The sequence below is a fragment of the Rousettus aegyptiacus genome, unplaced genomic scaffold, assembly GCF_014176215.1.
Source record: "Rousettus aegyptiacus isolate mRouAeg1 unplaced genomic scaffold, mRouAeg1.p scaffold_m13_p_15, whole genome shotgun sequence".
Lineage (NCBI taxonomy): Eukaryota > Metazoa > Chordata > Mammalia > Chiroptera > Pteropodidae > Rousettus > Rousettus aegyptiacus.
In genome coordinates, this window is record NW_023416290.1 from 51,460,462 (window position 1) to 51,479,916 (window position 19,455).

The 19,455-nt window shown below is 39.2% G+C and overlaps 1 protein-coding gene across 4 annotated transcripts in view; it reads right to left on the reverse strand.

The window, feature by feature from the left end:
• Positions 1–19,455, reverse strand: part of WASHC5 (WASH complex subunit 5) — a 53,635-nt gene that overhangs the window by 29,759 nt on the left and 4,421 nt on the right. For all 4 annotated transcript variants that reach the window (XM_016166425.2, XM_016166422.2, XM_016166423.2 and 1 more), the window contains 10 exons: positions 19,141–19,450; positions 18,546–18,691; positions 17,765–17,849; positions 16,782–16,882; positions 14,558–14,750; positions 12,200–12,352; positions 10,514–10,627; positions 8,835–9,006; positions 4,161–4,288; positions 2,186–2,315 (listed from right to left, as the gene is read on the reverse strand). In XM_016166425.2, the coding sequence (XP_016021911.1) occupies positions 2,186–2,315; positions 4,161–4,288; positions 8,835–9,006; positions 10,514–10,627; positions 12,200–12,352; positions 14,558–14,750; positions 16,782–16,882; positions 17,765–17,849; positions 18,546–18,691; positions 19,141–19,326 (1,408 nt within the window). In that variant the 5' untranslated portion in view covers positions 19,327–19,450. The remainder of the gene's footprint in view (positions 1–2,185; positions 2,316–4,160; positions 4,289–8,834; positions 9,007–10,513; positions 10,628–12,199; positions 12,353–14,557; positions 14,751–16,781; positions 16,883–17,764; positions 17,850–18,545; positions 18,692–19,140; positions 19,451–19,455) is intronic.

Below are 19,455 nucleotides of genomic sequence, written 5' to 3' on the forward strand. Positions count from 1 at the left end.
TAAAGTTGTTTTTTAATCAGTGGGATGACTTCGCTTTAATAAAATCACTTAAGGGCTTATAATCTAATTTATTGTAATTGACATGAGGACTACGAATTGTAATTTTAAAGACTTTTTGCAGAACTGAAGGATAGCTATGGAGTAGTAGACAAAGCATAAGATTTGGAGTCTGAGGTGATGAGTTAGATCCAGGCTCCGGACCTTTGTTACCTTAGGCAAGGGATTACTTTTTTAAGCTTGCTCCCTTTCATATAAAATAATCCCTCTGCTGGGCATTTACCCCAAAGACTTGAAAACCCATATCCAAAAAGATATTTGTATACCGATGTTCATAGCAGCATAATTCACAGTGGCCAAGACATGGGAGCAACCGAAGTGTCCTATGATAGATGATTAGCTAAAGAAGCTGTGGTACATATACACAATGGACTATTATTCAGCCATAAGAAGAGATGAAATACTGCCATTAGCGACAGCATGGATGGGCCTCGAAATAATCATGCTAAGCAAAATAAACCAGACAGGAAAAGTTGAAAATCACATGATATCACTTATATGTGGGATATAGACCTAAAAGCAACAAATGAGCAGGACAGACAAACAGAGACTCATGGACATGAACTACAGACTAGTGGTTACCAGCGGGTAGGCGGTTGCGGAGGAGGAGGTAGGTGGATGGTCAAAGGGAATCAAATATATGGTAGCTGAAGGAAACCGGACTTTGGGTGGTGATCACACAACAGAATTATACAGGTGTCAAATTACAATGTACACTTGAAAATTATATAATTGTATTAACCAATGTTACCCCAACAGACTTAATTAAAAAAAATTATATATATATATATAAAATGATCCTTATAGGATTGTAAGGATCAAATGAGAAATATCTGAAAAGTACTTCGTAGGCTGAAATATGCTATGTAGCCGGAAAAAGGATAAGATGATTTTTTTTTTTTCAATTATAGTTGACATTCAATTATTTTATTTTAGTTTCGGGTATACAGCATAGTAGTTAGACATTTATATAATTTATGAAGTGATTCCCCCGATAAGTCTAGTACTCACTTGGCACTATACATAATTACAATATTACTAACTGTACTTCCTATGCTTTACTTCCCCATGACTATTCTGTAATTGCCATAAGATACTGTTTTAAATGACCTCTGGGATAATGCTGGTATTTATAAGAAGTTAAAAGAGACTAGAACAGAGATTAAGGTGCCTGATTCTGGACAACTAAGCTGGTCATATTGTTACAGGTAGTTCTTTGTTTTTTAGTTACAACATGGCAACCTGCAAAACAAATTGCCAATTTATATCACATCATTAGAAATCGGTCGAGTTTTCCCAGCAGGTGAAATAATGTAATTTGGAAATTAATCATTCAGGATCAAATAAATCAAGAAAAGCCAAATAAGGTAAGCACAAGCTCATATTGATTAAAAATAGTAAGCTTTTTAAAATAAAAAAGCTATACTATTAAGCAACTCTACTATATAATTATAGGAAATGAATTTGATAATTAAAACAAATATTAAACATTAAAAAAATAGTATAATTTGTCACTTTAAAATTCAGAATGGTCATTCGGGGGCAATCTGAGTTGTTCCTACCTGTATCAAATTTTGAAGTGATATGACAATTTTCCTATAGATAAACTTTTCTAAAGGAAGCAGGATTAAAATCACTAAAGTAAAACTTAAGCTACGTTTAGTTTTAAAACAGTCTGCATGTCCCCTTTTCTGCCACTAGACGATGGGCCGCATCGATGAAAAAGGGCCAAACAAGATTAGAAGAAGACACCTCAGAGAAACCCTACACTGGAGCTTATTAATATTCTTGAGTGAATTATCCTTCTGAGTAAATCATGACAGCTATAGGTCCTTTACCCCTCTCCCCGAATGCACCTAGTTTTGCATAGTACGGTGAGGTGGGAGAATGGATTATAACTCTGTAAGGGCCATCTAGGAACCAGAGAATAAGAACCCTTGATTTAGCCTAACTTCATATTCCAAAGACGAGAAACCTGAAGTCCAGAGAGGACATGGGAGAGTGCCCGAGGGGTCATTAGTAGTGCCCTGGCATATGATGTTGACGACATCAGGACTTCGGCTCTGGCCACTTCCAATAACCTGTGTGTACATTTCTAACAAATCAGTATTTCCTCTTCAGCAATTACCATTTTTCTCTACTCTGGTCAAGGGTTTCACTCCCGAAAAGACATCCGCGAGCTCTGTCATCCGCTCTGAGCCCTCCTTCTTGTAATGCTCCCATTTGGCTTGCTTTTCTGAAAGCATTTGTTTGAACATCTGTTGGACAGAAGAGATTAGGAGAAAAACCCAGATGAGGCAGTTTACTAAGAAAGCCTGAGTGACACCCCATTTGTTATAAAAAATATAAGCCTAACATGAACATCACTCTGATGCTAGCTCTTAAGTCTTACTGCTTTACTCACATGGAAGGGCAAAGCTAGACCATCTCTGAGATACTGGTTTGCCAGACCAACCACACATGAGCACCACATGGGCAGCTCCAGAGTTTTCGGATTCCCAAGCCCCACCCAGGTCGTTCTCTTCCTGAAGATCTTTAATGATGAACGGGTGCTCCCTTAGGCTGTTTTCTGTCTTCCTTCTCTCTGACTAGAGCAAGGGAGCTGCCCGTTCTAGTCCAACAGAGTCCAGAGAACAGCTTCACGATGCGAAACACAGGCTTGGTCAGACAGATGACCCAGACCTGTGCTGATGTCCACTCGACAGTCTGGGGTTGCTAGAGCTCTGGCTTCTGATCCTAACTGCGTCAAGGGCATTTCTTCCTTGTGGGCAATTCTTACTTGCCTCTGAAAGGCCAGTTTTGCTTTGACCAACTCATAAGATGCCTGGTGCCCGTTCTTGGGTCCTTCCTGGTTCTCATCTCAGCTTAATTTGCTCTCCTCCCTACCACACGGAGAGCTCCTTGATGGCAGGGACATGTCTTGTCCACATTTGAACTCCTAGCACCTCGCTGGGAACAGAGAAGGTATTCAACAATGATTTGCTATTCAGAGGGAAAACATTAGCCTTATTAAAGGGATCAAAAAGGGGTAGCATCTCCCTGATCTTACATAGTGATACTGGGTCAAGTCACTGAAAACATCCAGGACGTGCACTAATATCAGGTTAAAATCAATGCCTACTTTTTCTGAGCTGCCTTATAGGAGAGGACAGTGTCCTCGCTCGCGTACCTAGAAGACAAAGAAACACCTCGTACACCACTAATCGACTGAGGCGTGGGTGAGTGCCAGTTCTGAATGGGTATCGATGTCTGGGGTTAGTTCCTGGGCCCACCTGATCCAAACCCCGAAGGTTACTCTTTATAAAAGCCAGACATTCCCAGGTATCTGCCATTTTGGTTATGTCCATAGGAGCTTCTTTAAGGGTAAGACTAATCCAGAATTTCCTTCAGTGAACTTGAATTCCTTAAAGTCATTAAGAGGACCTTGATTAAATGTCAATCATCCACCCTACTTAAACCACTTACAATAGGCCATCCCGGCTTTTAAGATGAAGACTGAAATCCTGAGAGGCCCAGCATAGGCTGGTTCCTCCTGCCATCATTTCAGACTACCTTTCTCTTGTATTTTCTCCCCTCAAGCTAACTCATCCTTCAGCCCTTCCTGTTTCCCATCCAAGAGGGCTTACTCTGTCCTTTCTGGAATGTTCTCCATCACAGTTCCTACCTTTGTCCCAGCTAACTCTGACAGGTCCCTTCTTCCTGTTCCTTCAGAAGCTCTTACTTCTCTTCTCAGGGAAGTTGTCAAAACTAGGATAGGATCCTTTGTTTTGGGTACAGAGAGGACTGTGTTCTCTTCCTTTAGAGCACATATCTGGGTTTGCATTTAGATTTTCATTAGTGTGATTCTCTGATTCATGTCCATGTCCTCACTAGACTGTAACCTCCACAATCCTGTGTACTTTTCTCCATCATTGTATCTCCAATGACCTTTGGCACTAAATGCCTGTTCAGCATTTAATCCTGTCCTTTTTCTATAAGAATTATTTCAGACAGCTAGAATCTGTAGCTCGAATCAGAGACACTGCTACTAAAACCCAATCTGTAAAAAAATTTTAAGCATAAAGTAACTCAGACTTTGGTGATTATTCATTGAGTAATTTTACCTCTTTGAGTATAAACTCAAATTGTGCAGTATCCAACAGCAAGTGAAAGAGGATCTTGGGATTGTACCTAGAATCTGTTAGGATCTGGTCCTTGATCTGACGAAGGCGTTTGTTGTTTGGGTCACAGGCTACAAGTAGGAAGAAAGGAGTTTCCATTTATTAAATGTGTAGAAAATATCTATGAGATAAGAATTATTTAATATGCTCCTTCCTTTTAAACCTTTGAAAAGTAATAAGTGTATATCAATCACAGTTGTTAAAATTAATTATAGTACATCCCAGCTAAGAAGTGCAATCAAACTGTTAAATATAAAAATTAGATTTGACATGGAACATCATCTGTGATATACCGCTGAACGAGAAAAAGCAAGCTGCAGAACAGTGTTTCTAAATTTTGCAGGCATTTTGGGGTTGGTTTATCATTGACTATCCAGGATAAACACGCAGAGCCTTCTGACACCATTTCCTAGGTGGCCTCCTCACGCCATATCTGTTTGGAGCTGCTCTCGTTTAGGCACTGAGTACTGCCATTCGGCTGTGGACAGGTTCCCAGAAGAGAGTTAATATAGCAGGCCTGACACTGCGATTTTCAGAAAGGCCTATGTGCAAGGGTGGCCCTTGGCTGGCATCTGGGAATTCGGATTTTGGAAGAGTTTCCATCAATTTGAAAACTGATAACAATGGCCCACTATGCCTTAACCGTTTGTACAAACAATGTTTATGAAGAACACATTTTTCTTCCTGGAGTCTGGAATTAGGTACGTGCCAAGCAGAAGTTGCGTGTGATCAGCCTCTGATCAAGACCCTGGGCACTGAGTTCCTAACGAGCTTCCCTGGTTGGCAACATTTCACCTGCACTGTCACAACTCACTGCTGGGGAGCTGGAGGCTTCCTGCACGACTGCACTGGAGAGGACTCCTGGAAGCCTGTGCCTGGTCTCTAGACTTTTCCCTTCGCTGCTTTTGCTTTCTATCCTGTTGCTGTGATAAATCACAGCCAAGAGCACTGCTATACGCTGAGTCTTGCTAGTGAATCACTGACCCTGGGGGGGGGGGGTCTTGGGGAACCGACATAATAGGGGAGTAGGGTTACCCACACAAAAGTGAGGTACTTCTAAACAGAACCAGACCTGGAACCATTCTGCTCCTTGTAAAGAGCCAAGGGCAAAGCCAGCACTTAAGAGTTTTCTGGACTACCCACTATGTAGGCCCAGAGATTACGGCAACTAGGACCAGGCCACAAAATTAGGCAGTGACTGACCAAGGGATAAAACACCAGATGTCCTCTCCTCATTCCCTATTCAACCTATTAGCTGCCAAGCTAAACTGTTTTAAACAAAACAAATGATATGTTTTTAATATATAGAATTTAAAGAATGCCGATATTTGTTAAAATTGGTTCGTGAGGCCAATTATTATCTACGAAAGGATAAGAAAATAGGATAAAGCAAAAAATATGTACAAGTAAAAGCCACCTGGACTACAAATTAAGTCAAAATAAAGACTTTTGTCAAAAAGTCCACAGCTGATGAGGTTCAAGGTCTCTGGCCGGCACTCCAGCATCGCGCATGCGCACTCTGCAATCCTGGCCCTCCCATCGGCAACCCCGGAGGGCTGCCACGTACAGCGTGACTCTGTTGTCTGAGAAACTGTCAGGGCCGCTCTCGGTGCTTTGGTTATGGTGGAGCCTGCGGGAGGCCATTTTATATATTGATTTCTATGCTACTCTATCAGGAGGGGACTCATGACAACCTGGAGCAGGGCGCAGTTTTCACGGGAAACTGCAGAGTTCTGATTTGTCGTGCGTTCTCCCGAACTACCGTGGAACTGGTGATATAGATCATACAGAGACAATTTTTTCAGCTTCATTATCCCTAAATAAAAAACCAAAACAAAAAACCCAACCACACTAAACGTGTAAGGATTTCCACTTGTCTTTAAATTAATTCTAATTTAATTCTAATTTACTTTCATTTTTGGATAGGGGACCTCATTGCACATTACAGTGAACTCCTTGGTATAAAGCAGGTGTGGCTTCCAGTGTTCTCAGGGTCCAATTTTCTCTCTCAGATCTGCCCCTCAAGAATTCAGACCCAGAGAATCGAGAGAACCAGAAGCGTGATAAGCCTGGGGTCAGACCTAGCCTTGCCTAGCCAGTGCTGGCTCAGAGAGTGTTTCTTCAACAGCTGTGAGGCACTGTGGAAGCATCCTAAACCTGGCTGAAATGCCTCCGGCAGGTGAGTAGGAGGGGCTATGAAGAATACATTCCTTCCTGCACACCATGACTGAAACTCCCTACAAGCTAAATAAGCAGTTACTTTTCCTACATATGACTCACAACCAGTTAGGCGAATTACTTGTTTCTGGCAAATTATGACCTTGAGCAACCAGGTCAGACAACTGTCAGACACAGACATGAAAAACAGATGTGGCTGAAGAGGAAAGTGCAGGACTCTGACAGCCGAGGCTGTCCCTGGCGGGGTGCAAACCCAGGAGACCACTGGCTCTCAGAATGCAGGTACAGCTGTCGGGCGTAGTTGTATGAAGATGAAGATGAGACTGAGTCACTAAAATCACAGTTGGTTTCATAATTGGATAAAGTGAGGGCTTGAGTTGTTTACAGGCTTGAGAAGGTAGAGAAGATTATGAGTCAATGTCACAAAACTGTCACATCGGAATTGATTTTATATAAGACATAAAATCAACTAATTAAAAACAGATCCATTAGATGATTTAAAACATTAGCTATGGTATTCACACTGTGACTAAAGTGTAAACTGAAGAGAGATCTAGGCCAAGACACAAAATGTTGAAAAAAAAAAAAACTGGAAAGGTTTAAGAAGCTGGAGATTTCAGTGTGAAGAGAGAAAGCTGAGGAGAAATTCCACACATTTTCAAGGATACGGAGGATGAGGAAGTCCAACTGTTATTCTAACTGCTGACCACTCACAGGAAGCGGTAAATAGTAGTTAGAGAGACATTTTGCCTGAAAGTGTTGTAAGATGTGGCTACTGAGGGAGCCTGCAGACTACTCTGGTGTGGACAGTTTTTCTAGAGACACAGCAACATCTGAAATAACAAGGAGGTGTTGGAAGTGGAACCCGTCTCAGCGTAGGTTCTCAAGAAAAGTTTGTTGAGTGAAAAACAAAAAGCAGAGGGCTTTATACGGCTGCTGAATGACACAACTCCTAGGGGAGAGACACCAGAGTGCGAACTCATTAATGTCATCAAGCATTTACTAAGTACAGCAGATATAACATGTTCGTACAGCATCTCAGTTCCAGAGATGCTATAGGAACTTAACTCTTGTTTATTATCAATTAGCCTGTGGCAAAATTAGTTTTCTTATACCTTTTTTCTCTTATAGTCACAGAATCTATTGACGATGTTAAGTGAGGACTTCCTGTATAAGGAATTGTGTCAGCCTTGAACAAACTTGGGTGCTAGTCCAACCTACTTATTTTTTTACCATTATACCAGGGGTTTTAAAGTCACAAGCTCCTGGACACAGTGGGAATGTCTCCTGACCCTGACAGCCAACAAGGTCTCCATGAGGACCGTGACTCAGAAAAGGTTAAGACCCAATCTACCTCAATTAAGCACTCTGATCTAGCCAGTTTCTCAACTCAGTGGGCCTGTTTTTCTGCACTTCCAAATTCATACTTTTTCTATCATGTTGCCAGTATGTAATCTCTTCTGCTTTTTACTTCAAAACCCTATCAAGGGCCAGACAGCTCCTGCCTCTTGTGTGGCACCTTCCCTGACCACCTCTGCCCCTCCACCCGCGATGTTTCTCTCCTGCTCTGGACTCAAATCCTGCCAACTAACTGTCTGACATATCTCGGTTTAGTTACTGGCTCAGACCTTGTGTTAGTCTCCTATTGCTGGTATAACAAATTACCACAAACTTAGTGACTTAATGAGACACAAATTTATTCTCTTATAGTCCCGGAGATAAGAAGTCTGAAATGGGTCTTGCTGGGCTAACATCAAGGCATCAGCAGGGCTGCGCTCCTTCTGGAAGCTCCAGGGGAAAACCCATGTACTCGTCTTTTTCGGCATCTATAGGCTGCCTCAATTCTTTGGCCTGTGGTCCCTTCTGTCATCAAAGCCAGCAGTAGCATGTTCGGTCTTTTTCATGACACTATCTCTCCAGTTGACTCTGGTGCTTCCTTCTTCCTGATTTAAGGACCCCTGTGATTACACCGGGCCCACTTGGGTAATCGCCCTACTTCAAGGTCAACTGCTTAGCTGCACTGATTCTATCTGCAATTTTAATCCCTCTTTGCCACATAATATAACATGGCTACCGGTTTGAGAGATTAGGCCATGAACGTCTTCGGGAAGGGGGACTAGGGAGGCTTTACTCTGCCTCCCACGGATCTGTAGTTATCCTTTTTGAGATGTGTACATCTGATCTCCCCAGTCTGACCAATGACAAGCTACTCGAACTTGAGAGGTACATTCCCTCAGATTCCCTGGCACATAACAGCACTTGACAAAGGGGCTGTTCAGGCGGGCAGTTGACATGTCCAAGCAGTCACAAAAATTACTAATTTAGAAAAGCAACTTGATTCTTCTCCAAGGGCTAAAGTACTTTGCGTCCTGAAGCAGATTTTAGTTCCGAAAGCCTTTGTGTGCAGTGATACAGATGGCCACACCTTTCATGCATTACCTGAGTCGGCTGTATGCAGCATTAGCCATCGGATGGCGACATTGCAGTCTCTCAGGCAGTTGAGAAGCTTTGGAATGTTGTCCAGAATCATCTCCTCCCTTAGATAACCTTCTTTCAGAAATTGCTGCACTTGAGTGTGCACTCTTTCACTGACAGTAGCGTATCTGCTTGCCTTTGAGAATAAAACTTTGAATTACACTTAAAAAAGAATTATCTTGAAATGAATCAATTTGAATTAATCCCTAGACACATAACATTTCTAGATGAATAACATATGAACTATATAGTCAATAAGGCTCAAAGGCAAGTGGTTTATTGGACATATTTCTCAGAGAGTATTGGAGTTAGACTTTAGAGACAAAAATCTAGATCTGACGGTGACTAAATATTGTTTGACTTTGGGTTTACCTTTGTGCATTGGTTTCTCCAGATGTAAACTGGGGGCCTGAATCAGGTGGTTCCTACATTCCTTCTATTCTTTAACTTGGGTAGAAAAAAAATATAAAGGCAGAAGCTGGATTGTCTGTTCTTTCTGTTATTATAACATATTATAACAATGGAGGCAGAGCAGAAACGCTCAAAAGATGAGGCTTCTACAGACACATGAAAGCTTAACAAAAAACACACCTCAGTGTATCAAAATCGAATTTTCGAACCAGCTCAGGCTTTTAGATAAAGCAGAATGACCAAAGCAGAAATTTGGTCATTCTGCTTTATCTAAAAGCATGAGTTAAATATTAAATATCATTAACTTAGTCAGGTTAGTTTAAAACTACCACTAGATGCTTCATCGAGAGACTGTGAAGAACTTTCAATGTCACAAACGAAAAAAAATGCAATTTTGGAAAGGAATTCTAGTAATGAAAAATAAATGCTCTGGTGCCAGTAAATATAGAGGCACCGCTTTCTCTAATATATTTCTAGGAGACATTCCAAAATTGAAATTATTTTGTGCATTATTTATGGAATTCAATTTATTTGAATAAAACATGCACAAGTTCTTTAAATCAATATTATTCTATCCATACTGGAAACTCAAAAACTCAAGACAGCCAGGCTGAGGAAGATAACTGTTTAGAAATGTCAAGTTTACTCCTCAATAAAAATATTTTATTTTTATTTTTTATTTCTGTTTATTCAGTTATTTCCTTCTCTCTTTCCTTATCAAAGAGCCACAATGTAGCCATTTAAACTTTAAGGAGATGAATGTCTTTAGTCTTGGTATTTATTTTGCGCAACAGAAATGATGAATTTAAATTACAGTGACAGGGCATATTGCCTATAATCAGTTACCATCTTCGACACTAGTCCCACTGATGAAAACATTAGAATTATAGCTATGGGTGAAAATAGCTGTCTGTAAGGACACAGTCTTCAAACAAAGAGTAAATGAAGTCAATGGGTCCATATGTCACACTTATTCATCTTAGGTTGTTGAATCTTTCTTAGGACCCAAGTCTCACACTTACATATCACATAAGTTAAAAATCTATAATTATCTACTTTATTCTGATGTGCAAAATTCACCCTTCGTTAATTACTGCATTCCTGTTTTTGCGGACATTTTCCAAATGCCTTGGGAAATCTACTTAGCTCATTTCATGCCCAGTAAGGCAGAATGGCAGTTGTCTGTGAGAATCTTCCCCTGTGAGAAGCTTTCCCGATTAGCCAGAACCTACCTGCTCTCTGACATTTGAAAGGTCCAGGGTATTGTTTAAAGCCGTTTTTGCAGCTTTGTAAGGTTCCCAAGCATCTGCTAGATTAACGGTGATCCCCATGTAAATGCTAATTACCTGAAAAGGAAGACATTCATTCATTATTTGCTAAATACTCACTTCAAGGCAGGGGGCTGGGAAAATACAAAGTTAGAGAAGACATTGCCCAGTCCTTTAAGTTTAAATGTCATTCCAATGAAAACCAATAAAAAACCAAACTTTTCCAGATATATAGGTAAGGGTCCTTTTTCATGAACCCTTTGGAACAAGAGTGACAATATTGCTCTTAATAGAAAAATTAAAACAAGATTTTCTTCTCAAGCTGCTTATGTGTTAAATTCTAGATGAAACATGAAAGTGTTAAGAGAAGCAGACTTTGACTACAGAATATTCTCAAACGTTTTCATCTCAGCCTTTACACTCTTAAAAGTTACTGAGGACCCCAAAGAACCTTTTCCCCAATGTTTATAGTACTACACATTAAAACTGAGAAATTTTAAAAGATTTATTAACACATTTAAAATAACAATAAACCTATTACATGCTAACATAAGGTCTTTATAAAGCAAATCAAAGTTTACTCAAAATAATCTGTGAAAAGAGTGGCATTGTTTTACATTTATTTAAAAAAATATCTTATATAATCCCTCTCTATCTCTCTCAATGTTTTTCTTTAAATTCTCTTGGTGCAATACCAATAATTTACTCACTAGCTTTTTATTGGTTGGCATTTGCTCGGCATATTATTTTTTTACTCCTTTATTTTCAGTGTGCCAGGGTGCTTCTTTAGGAATGTATCTTGTAGGTATCATGTCACTGGAGTTTGACCTTCCTTAAACGCTAAAAGTGTTTCCGCGTATAGCATATGAACATTTCTTTATTAAGCTTAGGCCAACGAAGCCAGAGTATCAGTTTTCCTCTCGGCTGCTCAACTCCTAGCTCATGAGAATGATCATTTGTGGACAGGAAGCATCGTCTCTTACTTATAGTCTGTCCTCACCAGTAAAGCTCCTTATTCAGCCCCTCATCACAGATGGTTTGTGATTCAACAGCTGGTAAGAAATAAAATAAAATCTGCTACCTGAGAACATGATCTAATTCACTATACTTCGTTAAAACCTCTGTGTGCAAAGAATGCATTTCACGTAAACTATGTTGTCAGTTTTATTCCTTTAAGAATTAATATTTTTAACTGAAACATTTCAAAAGTTACAAGCACATCCCTGCAGTAATGTAAACCTTTCACAGCATCATTGATGTTAGCTTAAAGATAACACTTACTATAAACTAGAAATTCCTATTCATAAAATGACAAATTAGATGAATTCTACATAAAATAAAAAAGAATAAAGAAAGGCTTTAGCTGTAATCTCTCAGTAGCTAAAGCAAGATATATTTTAATACATAGTTTTACCTTGAAAGTATCCATTCAAGGAAAAAAATAGGTTCTTCAGAAAATTTTACTGGCTGATTTATTCCTTCATGTTGTGATTTATAAAATTCTCCATATACTTAATTTTTCCTAAATGATTTTATGTCTCACTATTTACAATATTATGATCTCTGGGTTACAGGCCAAAAGAAATGGACAAGCCAGTTCTCTAACAAACTTATTACTATAGAGAAAAAAAAACTAATAGCAATACTTGCCCAATTATCTGGAAAGTACTTGTCCACTATCTCTCTCATTTTTGCTTGATGGGTATGAAGAATGGAAGGTTCAAAGTAGAGAATGACATACAGCATGGCGGCCTGATTTGCCAGGGCTGTACTGCGATGCTCTGGCAAAGGATATGCTGAGACCTGCAACACAGAGACGAGACCCAGAAGACGCAGCCGTTGGTGACAATCGCACTTACATTTGCCAAAGAAATGATCTAGTTCTAGGTCAGATCAGTCTCTAGAAGTCCATCTCCTTGGAGGATCCTGGACACTGGAAGCAATTCTCAGGCTGCGGCATTGCTAACTAGGGCCTTCCTTCATACCCTTAACCGCAAGATTATTCCCTTCTTCCCATCCCTTGACTCTGCTGCAATCCTGTCTTTTCCATACATGTATATGGATGTTTTAACCCCAGGTCTCGCACTAAATGATCATGTCTGTGTCTTCCCCATCACAGACAATCTCTTAGAACTGACAAGAGTTCATACTCACCGTTGCTATTTTCTTGTTTCCTGTTTATTCTTCAACTCACAGAAATCTGATCTCCACCAAACCTTAAAGAAATTTCCTAAGGGCATGCATAAACTCACAACCACCAGATTCAATGGCCTCTTTTTAGCCCTCTCACTTAAATTCCCTCAGGAAGGAGACCCTCTCCTCCTCTGGTTTCCCAGACACTGCTCTGCTTCCCAACGTGCTTGGCTGGGCGTTCTCCTCCTGCCAGCCTTTCAAATGCTGCTGTGTTCAGGGCTCCACCGCCTCATGCAGAAAAAATCTTGGGCTGCATGTAGTACTTTAGCACCTCGAGGACCAAAAGCAGAAGTGGAGGAAGGTGTTACCAAGAGAGATGGAGCATTGTCACATGGAATCTGCAAACCAGAAAGCCTTATGTTTCTCCCCTTGATGTGTTTGGCCAATTTTTCTCTCTCTCTAGACTGTTCTCCATAACATGGCAGAATGAGGCTGCCCCAAACTCCGAATTTTGCATGTTTTGGGTAAACCTGTGTCCAGAAACTGTTTCTAAGGCCCAATTCCAAATTACCTGGAGACAGGGAATCTGGTCCATTGTGGGTCATGTGACTGCCCTGGTCCAATCAGCCAGGAGAGGGGAGGAGCAGGGCAGAGTGGGATGGACACACAGCACCGCCATAGCTTAAGCCCCGTGTTAACGATGGTTATGGGGCAATGAGAAAAATAACATATTGCCTTGAGATGTGGACAGAATGGACCACGTAAGAGGCAGAAGGGGTAATGACAGGGACTAAAGAAATGGCATGGGTTTTGAAGTCATACAGACTAGGATTCGAATTATGGTTCTGCCACCTAGTTGCGTGACTTTGTGAAAGTTACTTAAGCTCTCTAAGCCTCATTTTTCTCAACGGCAACGTGAGGCTAATGCTTCCTGCTTTGCAAGACTATTGTGAGGAACACAGAAAACGAAAGAACTCTCCTGTGATTCTGGTTCACACTGAATTCTCAACAAATGGAAACAAATACATGGAGACCTGGTATGTGCGGGGAGCTCCCGATTCTGAGGTGTCTTAAAAAAATCTTTTATTTACACTTAACTTATTTATCCAGAAAACTAACAGGTTACCCAAAGAACCGTAGGGAGCCGGTGTGCTGTGATAAGTGATATCCAATAACCATAGGTCTAACTCTACTCTTTTCTAGTAAGAAAAAATATATATAATACATAGAATTATGTTTTCTTCAGGAAAATGAAGTCAAACAGTAATGTTCCTTGGCATCCTTTTAAATAAGTGAATGATACACAAATTGGGGAGTAAAGCGAGATAACCTAAAAGTGCCACGGGGTCGTCACTGTCCTCTCATGCCGCCTTTTTGCCTGGACTGCCCTTATGCCCCCTTTGTCAGCTGTTGCAATCCAGCTGCCTGTCATACGCTCCACGGCACCGCGTGCTTCCCCTACGACATTACTCCTCTTGCTTTATGGTAATCGCGTTAGTTGTCTGTTTTCTTTCCTAAGCTACAAGCTCATCACGTGCGGAGACCACGGCCTGCCTTCGTCAGCGGTGGATCCCCAGCACCCAGCGAGTGGACAGGCACAGAACACACACTCCATAGCTGTTTCTTAAATGAATGACTAAAAGAAAGCATCTTCTTTCCAACTATAATTCAAATCCCATTTCTTCCCCGAAATCACTAATTCTGCCCAAATTAATATATCTCTTTCCTCTACCATCCCATAGCGCAGCTTAAAAGGCTTTACATAGTTTTTCACTGCTTTTGCTGTTTTGAGGAAGAAGAAAGAAAAAGAGTAGCAGAGGAGGAAATGAAACCAGTCTTCGGAACTACTCAGGTCTTCACAGACTAAGTCCCCACCTGGTTGTAAATGTCGTCAGATCTTAGTCGGCCAATGACCATACTGATGAAGGATTCGTTGATAGGCACTCTCTGGAAATAACTCTCAGGATAACTGGGTGGTCTTTTGGCTCCTGGTTGGCAGGAATAACCTGTACTTCGAAGCAGCTTACAAATATCATCCATATTTGAGTCAGCAGAAGATCGAGCAGCACTGAATCACGTTCACAATGGGAAATAAAGGGCCAAAAAGCCACACACATTAGAAACTCAGAAGTCTAACAAAGCAGAAGAATTGCATTATAACCTGACTTTATATGGTTTTAGATATGACCATGAGTCAATTTATATCTTTTAAGATTCAAAATTATGTTTATAGCAAGCTTATAAGATGGGTTCTGTATGTAAATACAGTTCTATAGAAAGGTCCATGACCCCTTTCCCAAAGTCCCAGGGCCGGGACTTGTTTCAGAATATAGCATTTTTCAAATATAAGAAAGCAATATAGTATGTAGATCATATACAATATAATACTATAGTAGGGTTTCAGTTGGCAGTCCATGATCAACACACGTTAATATTTTACAGTAAGATTTATAAATATTTACACAAGTGAGATAAATGAACACTATCTACAGTCTCATATCGGATCTGATCAGGTTTTGACTCCGTATGATTTCAGATTAATCAAGTTTTGCTGTCTAAAGAGTTACTCTGCATGTATGTGTATGTATGTATTTTTTCAGAGCTCTTTGGACTTCATAATTGTGCATAAAGCATGTGAACCTGCACTAACATTTCATAAATTAAAAAATAATCTTAAAAATTTATGTCAGTTCAAAGTGGGATATATATACACTAACTGGTTTTTCTCGGCAAGGTGCACTTTCTGTAAAGATTTAAAACGTGTGATTTTTCAGGGTGGACTGGAGAAGTAATCCCTCAAAGAGATTCAAAGTATCTTAGATTTAAGATGACCTCCTATTGGATGTAAGAATCTCCTTTACCACAACTCCAACTTGCAATTTTTCAGTGTCATTTCAATAGTGGGTCCTCGTAGTCTAATGAATTAGCTACTGTACCCAAAGGGAGAAAGCCAGATTGTCAAAGCTGGATTTAAGAAGCAAACTTTTTTCTTCTTCTTTACATTATTTATTTTGTCCAGGAACTCTCAGAAATCTAGATTAGGCCATTTAAAGTTCATTTTTAAAGACACGGATGTTAAAACAGCTCACGGTCCAACTGATGTGACTGAATTATGCATGCTGGTAGATACTCTCCTTCCAAACTGATAAAGATGAAAGGAAGCAAGCAAAAGAATAATTTACTGCTAAGGAGGCAGCAGTACCAGGTGTTGCTGAAAATATGTCCCCAACCTGTGGAGGATCCATCTCCTTACCCTATTTATTTTGTCCTAATTTCTAAGTTAACACCTGAAAATGTTAATTTTAGTCTGCCCATCTTTAGCTCAAATTCCTGACTCCCGCTTATTGACTGTTTCTTCCCTGAATCTTGACTGTCTCTGACATTGAACTTGCATCCCGATTTTGACTCATGAATTAAACAAATTGAAACCTGTGTGCTAGGTACTGGAATAAGAGTTGGTTAAGGTGGTTCCTGTTTTTACGACTCTATTTCTGGAAGTCACAGCTCTGTACGGACATATGTGACACATGACTGATTGGTGCTGTTGCTTGTTCTGGTTTTGTTTCACATATAGATATGGGTGAGAATTCGCTTTCAACCTGACCCCTGAATGATAACTTTTCAAAGTCATCGACCTGAAAATGAAACCAGAAAACTCATTCATTTCCTTATGTCTGGCCAAGGAGAAAATCTGAAAACTTAAAAAAAAAAAAAAAAAAAAAAAAAATCCTCCAACAAAATCTCATTCATTAGACTTACAAAATTTCCAAATTTATCTTTAAGGTAAAGAAAATTCAGATTCTTTTTTTAAAAAAAACTGAGGTACCACCACGGGCATAATAATCTATATATCTCTAATAATCTATAATATATGGATTATTTTGTACATTATACATAGATTACATGACATCTAATCTATTATGACGATGATAATAAAATATAGAGTAATTGCTATTTCTACATTATATTCAGAAGGGATAAGAATCTTTTGCATTCCAGATTACGCTGCTGCTGTTCACAGTAAAAGTAACATGGAAACCTACACTGTATTTCACCAAGAGCAGTGCTTTTGGAGTGTGCAGTCCCAGCCCAGAGGTACCTGTATCGGTAGTAAGAAACCAGCATTCTCTCTCTGACTTCTCCTTCAATCTTTTGGTCAATGACCAGCAACATAACTCCATATAAGTACAGCGCTTCACACTACAAAGAGAAAAAGACAATGGCCAAACTCACGAGAGTATACGTTCTCAAGGAGTGAGGCTGCTAATGGTCAAAAAGATCACTTTGCTCCCATTCATCCTAAGAGCTTTAGCTTATAAAGAGGATGCAGGTTCCCCCTCGTAGGGCTCTCACTTTCTGCGTGGAATAGGCTTGGAGAAGTTTATGCGAAATAAATTTTAACAAGGGGAAAGGGAATATAGTCAATGATATTGTGAGAAGTTTGCACAGTGACAGATTACTAGAATTAGTGAGTGATCACATTGTAAAGATATAAAAATATCGAATCACTATATTTTACACCTGAAACTAATATAAACAATACAAGATTATATACAAACTATACTTATTTAAAAAATTTATAAAAAGAGAAGAAAAATGTTCCCTAGACTGCTTGTCTTTAAGCTGAGACTTTATAAAAATGATCTTTTAAAAATAAATAAGTTAATTTTAACTCAGTTATTATTATAACCCAGTTATTATTTTTGATTTTTTCTTGGGATACCAAAAAAGAATTCCAGTATTATAAATACCTAAGTCATTCACTTATTTAACAAACATTTCTTAAGTGATCACTATGTACTAGGTACCAGGCTAGATGTCTGAGATGCACAAGATAAAGAAGATAGGACTGTTACAATGAGGAAACTCAGAACCTCCACATCATCTTAACTCACTTGTAATTCTGTTCAAAGTCTACTATGTTCTAAATTCAGATACAGACCTGTCAGAAGATAATTATCAGTTTATTTTACTTCTCTTTAAAGAAGGGCACTGTGTATGTATTTGTGACTTATGGGGGGAAAAGTGACTCTGTGCTTAACATTCTTGAATTTCTATTTTCGAATGGCCACTATTACTTACTAGAAGTTGCTTTCCATCTTCATTAAGAAGCACACTTTCTAAGGTTTGCTGAATATAAACCCCTTCATTGAGATCATCTAGATATCTAGAAATAAAACCCCACAGCAAGTTAATCATTGATAATGAAAACTTTAAAAATATCTATGAAGAAGGAAAGTAAAGATTCTAAAAAGGTATGTTAAGATACCAGGCATTCTGGCCTTCGAATAGTTCATGGTTATTTATGATCTTAAGATAGAACTGTGAGCTGAAACTCATCATGATTAGGGCCACAGGTTGATATTTACATCCACTCTAAATAAAAGACATATTCCTAAGTCCCGATTTGTGAATCACAAATACCTTAGGAGCAATGACATAAAACCATGGAATAATTTAAAAGCTAATGAGTTAATGCATTCTTAAGGGTTGGAGAGAGAATATTGTGTGGTTAGGGATAAGAAGGGAGGCTATGGTTACCAATGCTATGACAATCTGTTCCTTTCTCTCCTTCACCAACTTCTCATATATAATATACTAGAATCTGATCAAAAACTACATGACTGAAAGCCATATGACTTAGTACAAACCGAGATTATTATAATCCTTTGGAAAAGCCGGAAATTATAATTAAACTCTAAATGCTTAAGATGACTAGTGCCACAGGAAGAAAAAGACGGTTATGTATGGTAGAAGCTATAAATTTTGAAGTAACTCAGAAAGATGTACATGTTCTAGTATGTCCCTTTTCCCTCTCCACTAATTTACTATCAGAATAAGCTGTTACTAAATTAATCAATACCTGTTTAAGTCTACAATATATTTATGCACACTTTGAAATGCTAAATAAAATCTGGTCACAATTTCTATGTTGTTTTCACGAAATTCTTCATCTAAATCCTGTAGCTCTGGCTTAGCTTCCAGTTTGCTTTCCCATAATTCTGGACCCTACGAAGAAAAACATATTTATGTGAAACATCAAAAATAACATACTCGTTGGTAACAATTTCTAAATAGTCTTTTTAAAATTTGTTCTTATGCCCTAAAAAGGACGTCGAAAATTGAAAGCAGAGCAACAGAAAGTAATGAAGATAAAAGAAGCCTAGATATAAAATCCTCTTGTAAGAAGTGAATTTGAATTGCAACCATGGCTAGCATGCTTGTAAGTGTGGGGTACTCCAGATCAAAGTTGTCTTTTAAAATATAATTACATTGTGCTAGAACTTCCACACAATAACTTTATATTATTTTTGAGTGAGTTAGCTAGTATTAAATTTGGTTTAAAAGCTTTCTTCTTTAACTCTTTCTCCATAATGACTTAACAGAGTTTGTGGTTCCCACAGGAAGCATGCTTTTGTGGATAAAATAGTGATAAAAACGGTATCGGGGAAGATTACCTTAAAGTAGCTGAAATCAAATATGATATCTCCATATTTCTGTTGATCAGCTCTGTCTTTTAACCTGAATACAGCAGGGATAAACTCAGAGAGTCTCAGGAGTTCAGCAATGATGGCATTGCCACAGGAAACGATCCTTAAGATTGCCTGGCCGCAGAGGTTGTTTTCTGCTAGGAAGTCCAACATGATGCGGGTCGTCGACCACTCAGCCCCTGGCTGGTGGGAATGTTTAACTGGCTTCAGAGGTGGGGTCTGTGAATCATTTGATGAAACCAGGTCAGCTGACAGCTTTGCTGCTCCATTCAAATAACTGTA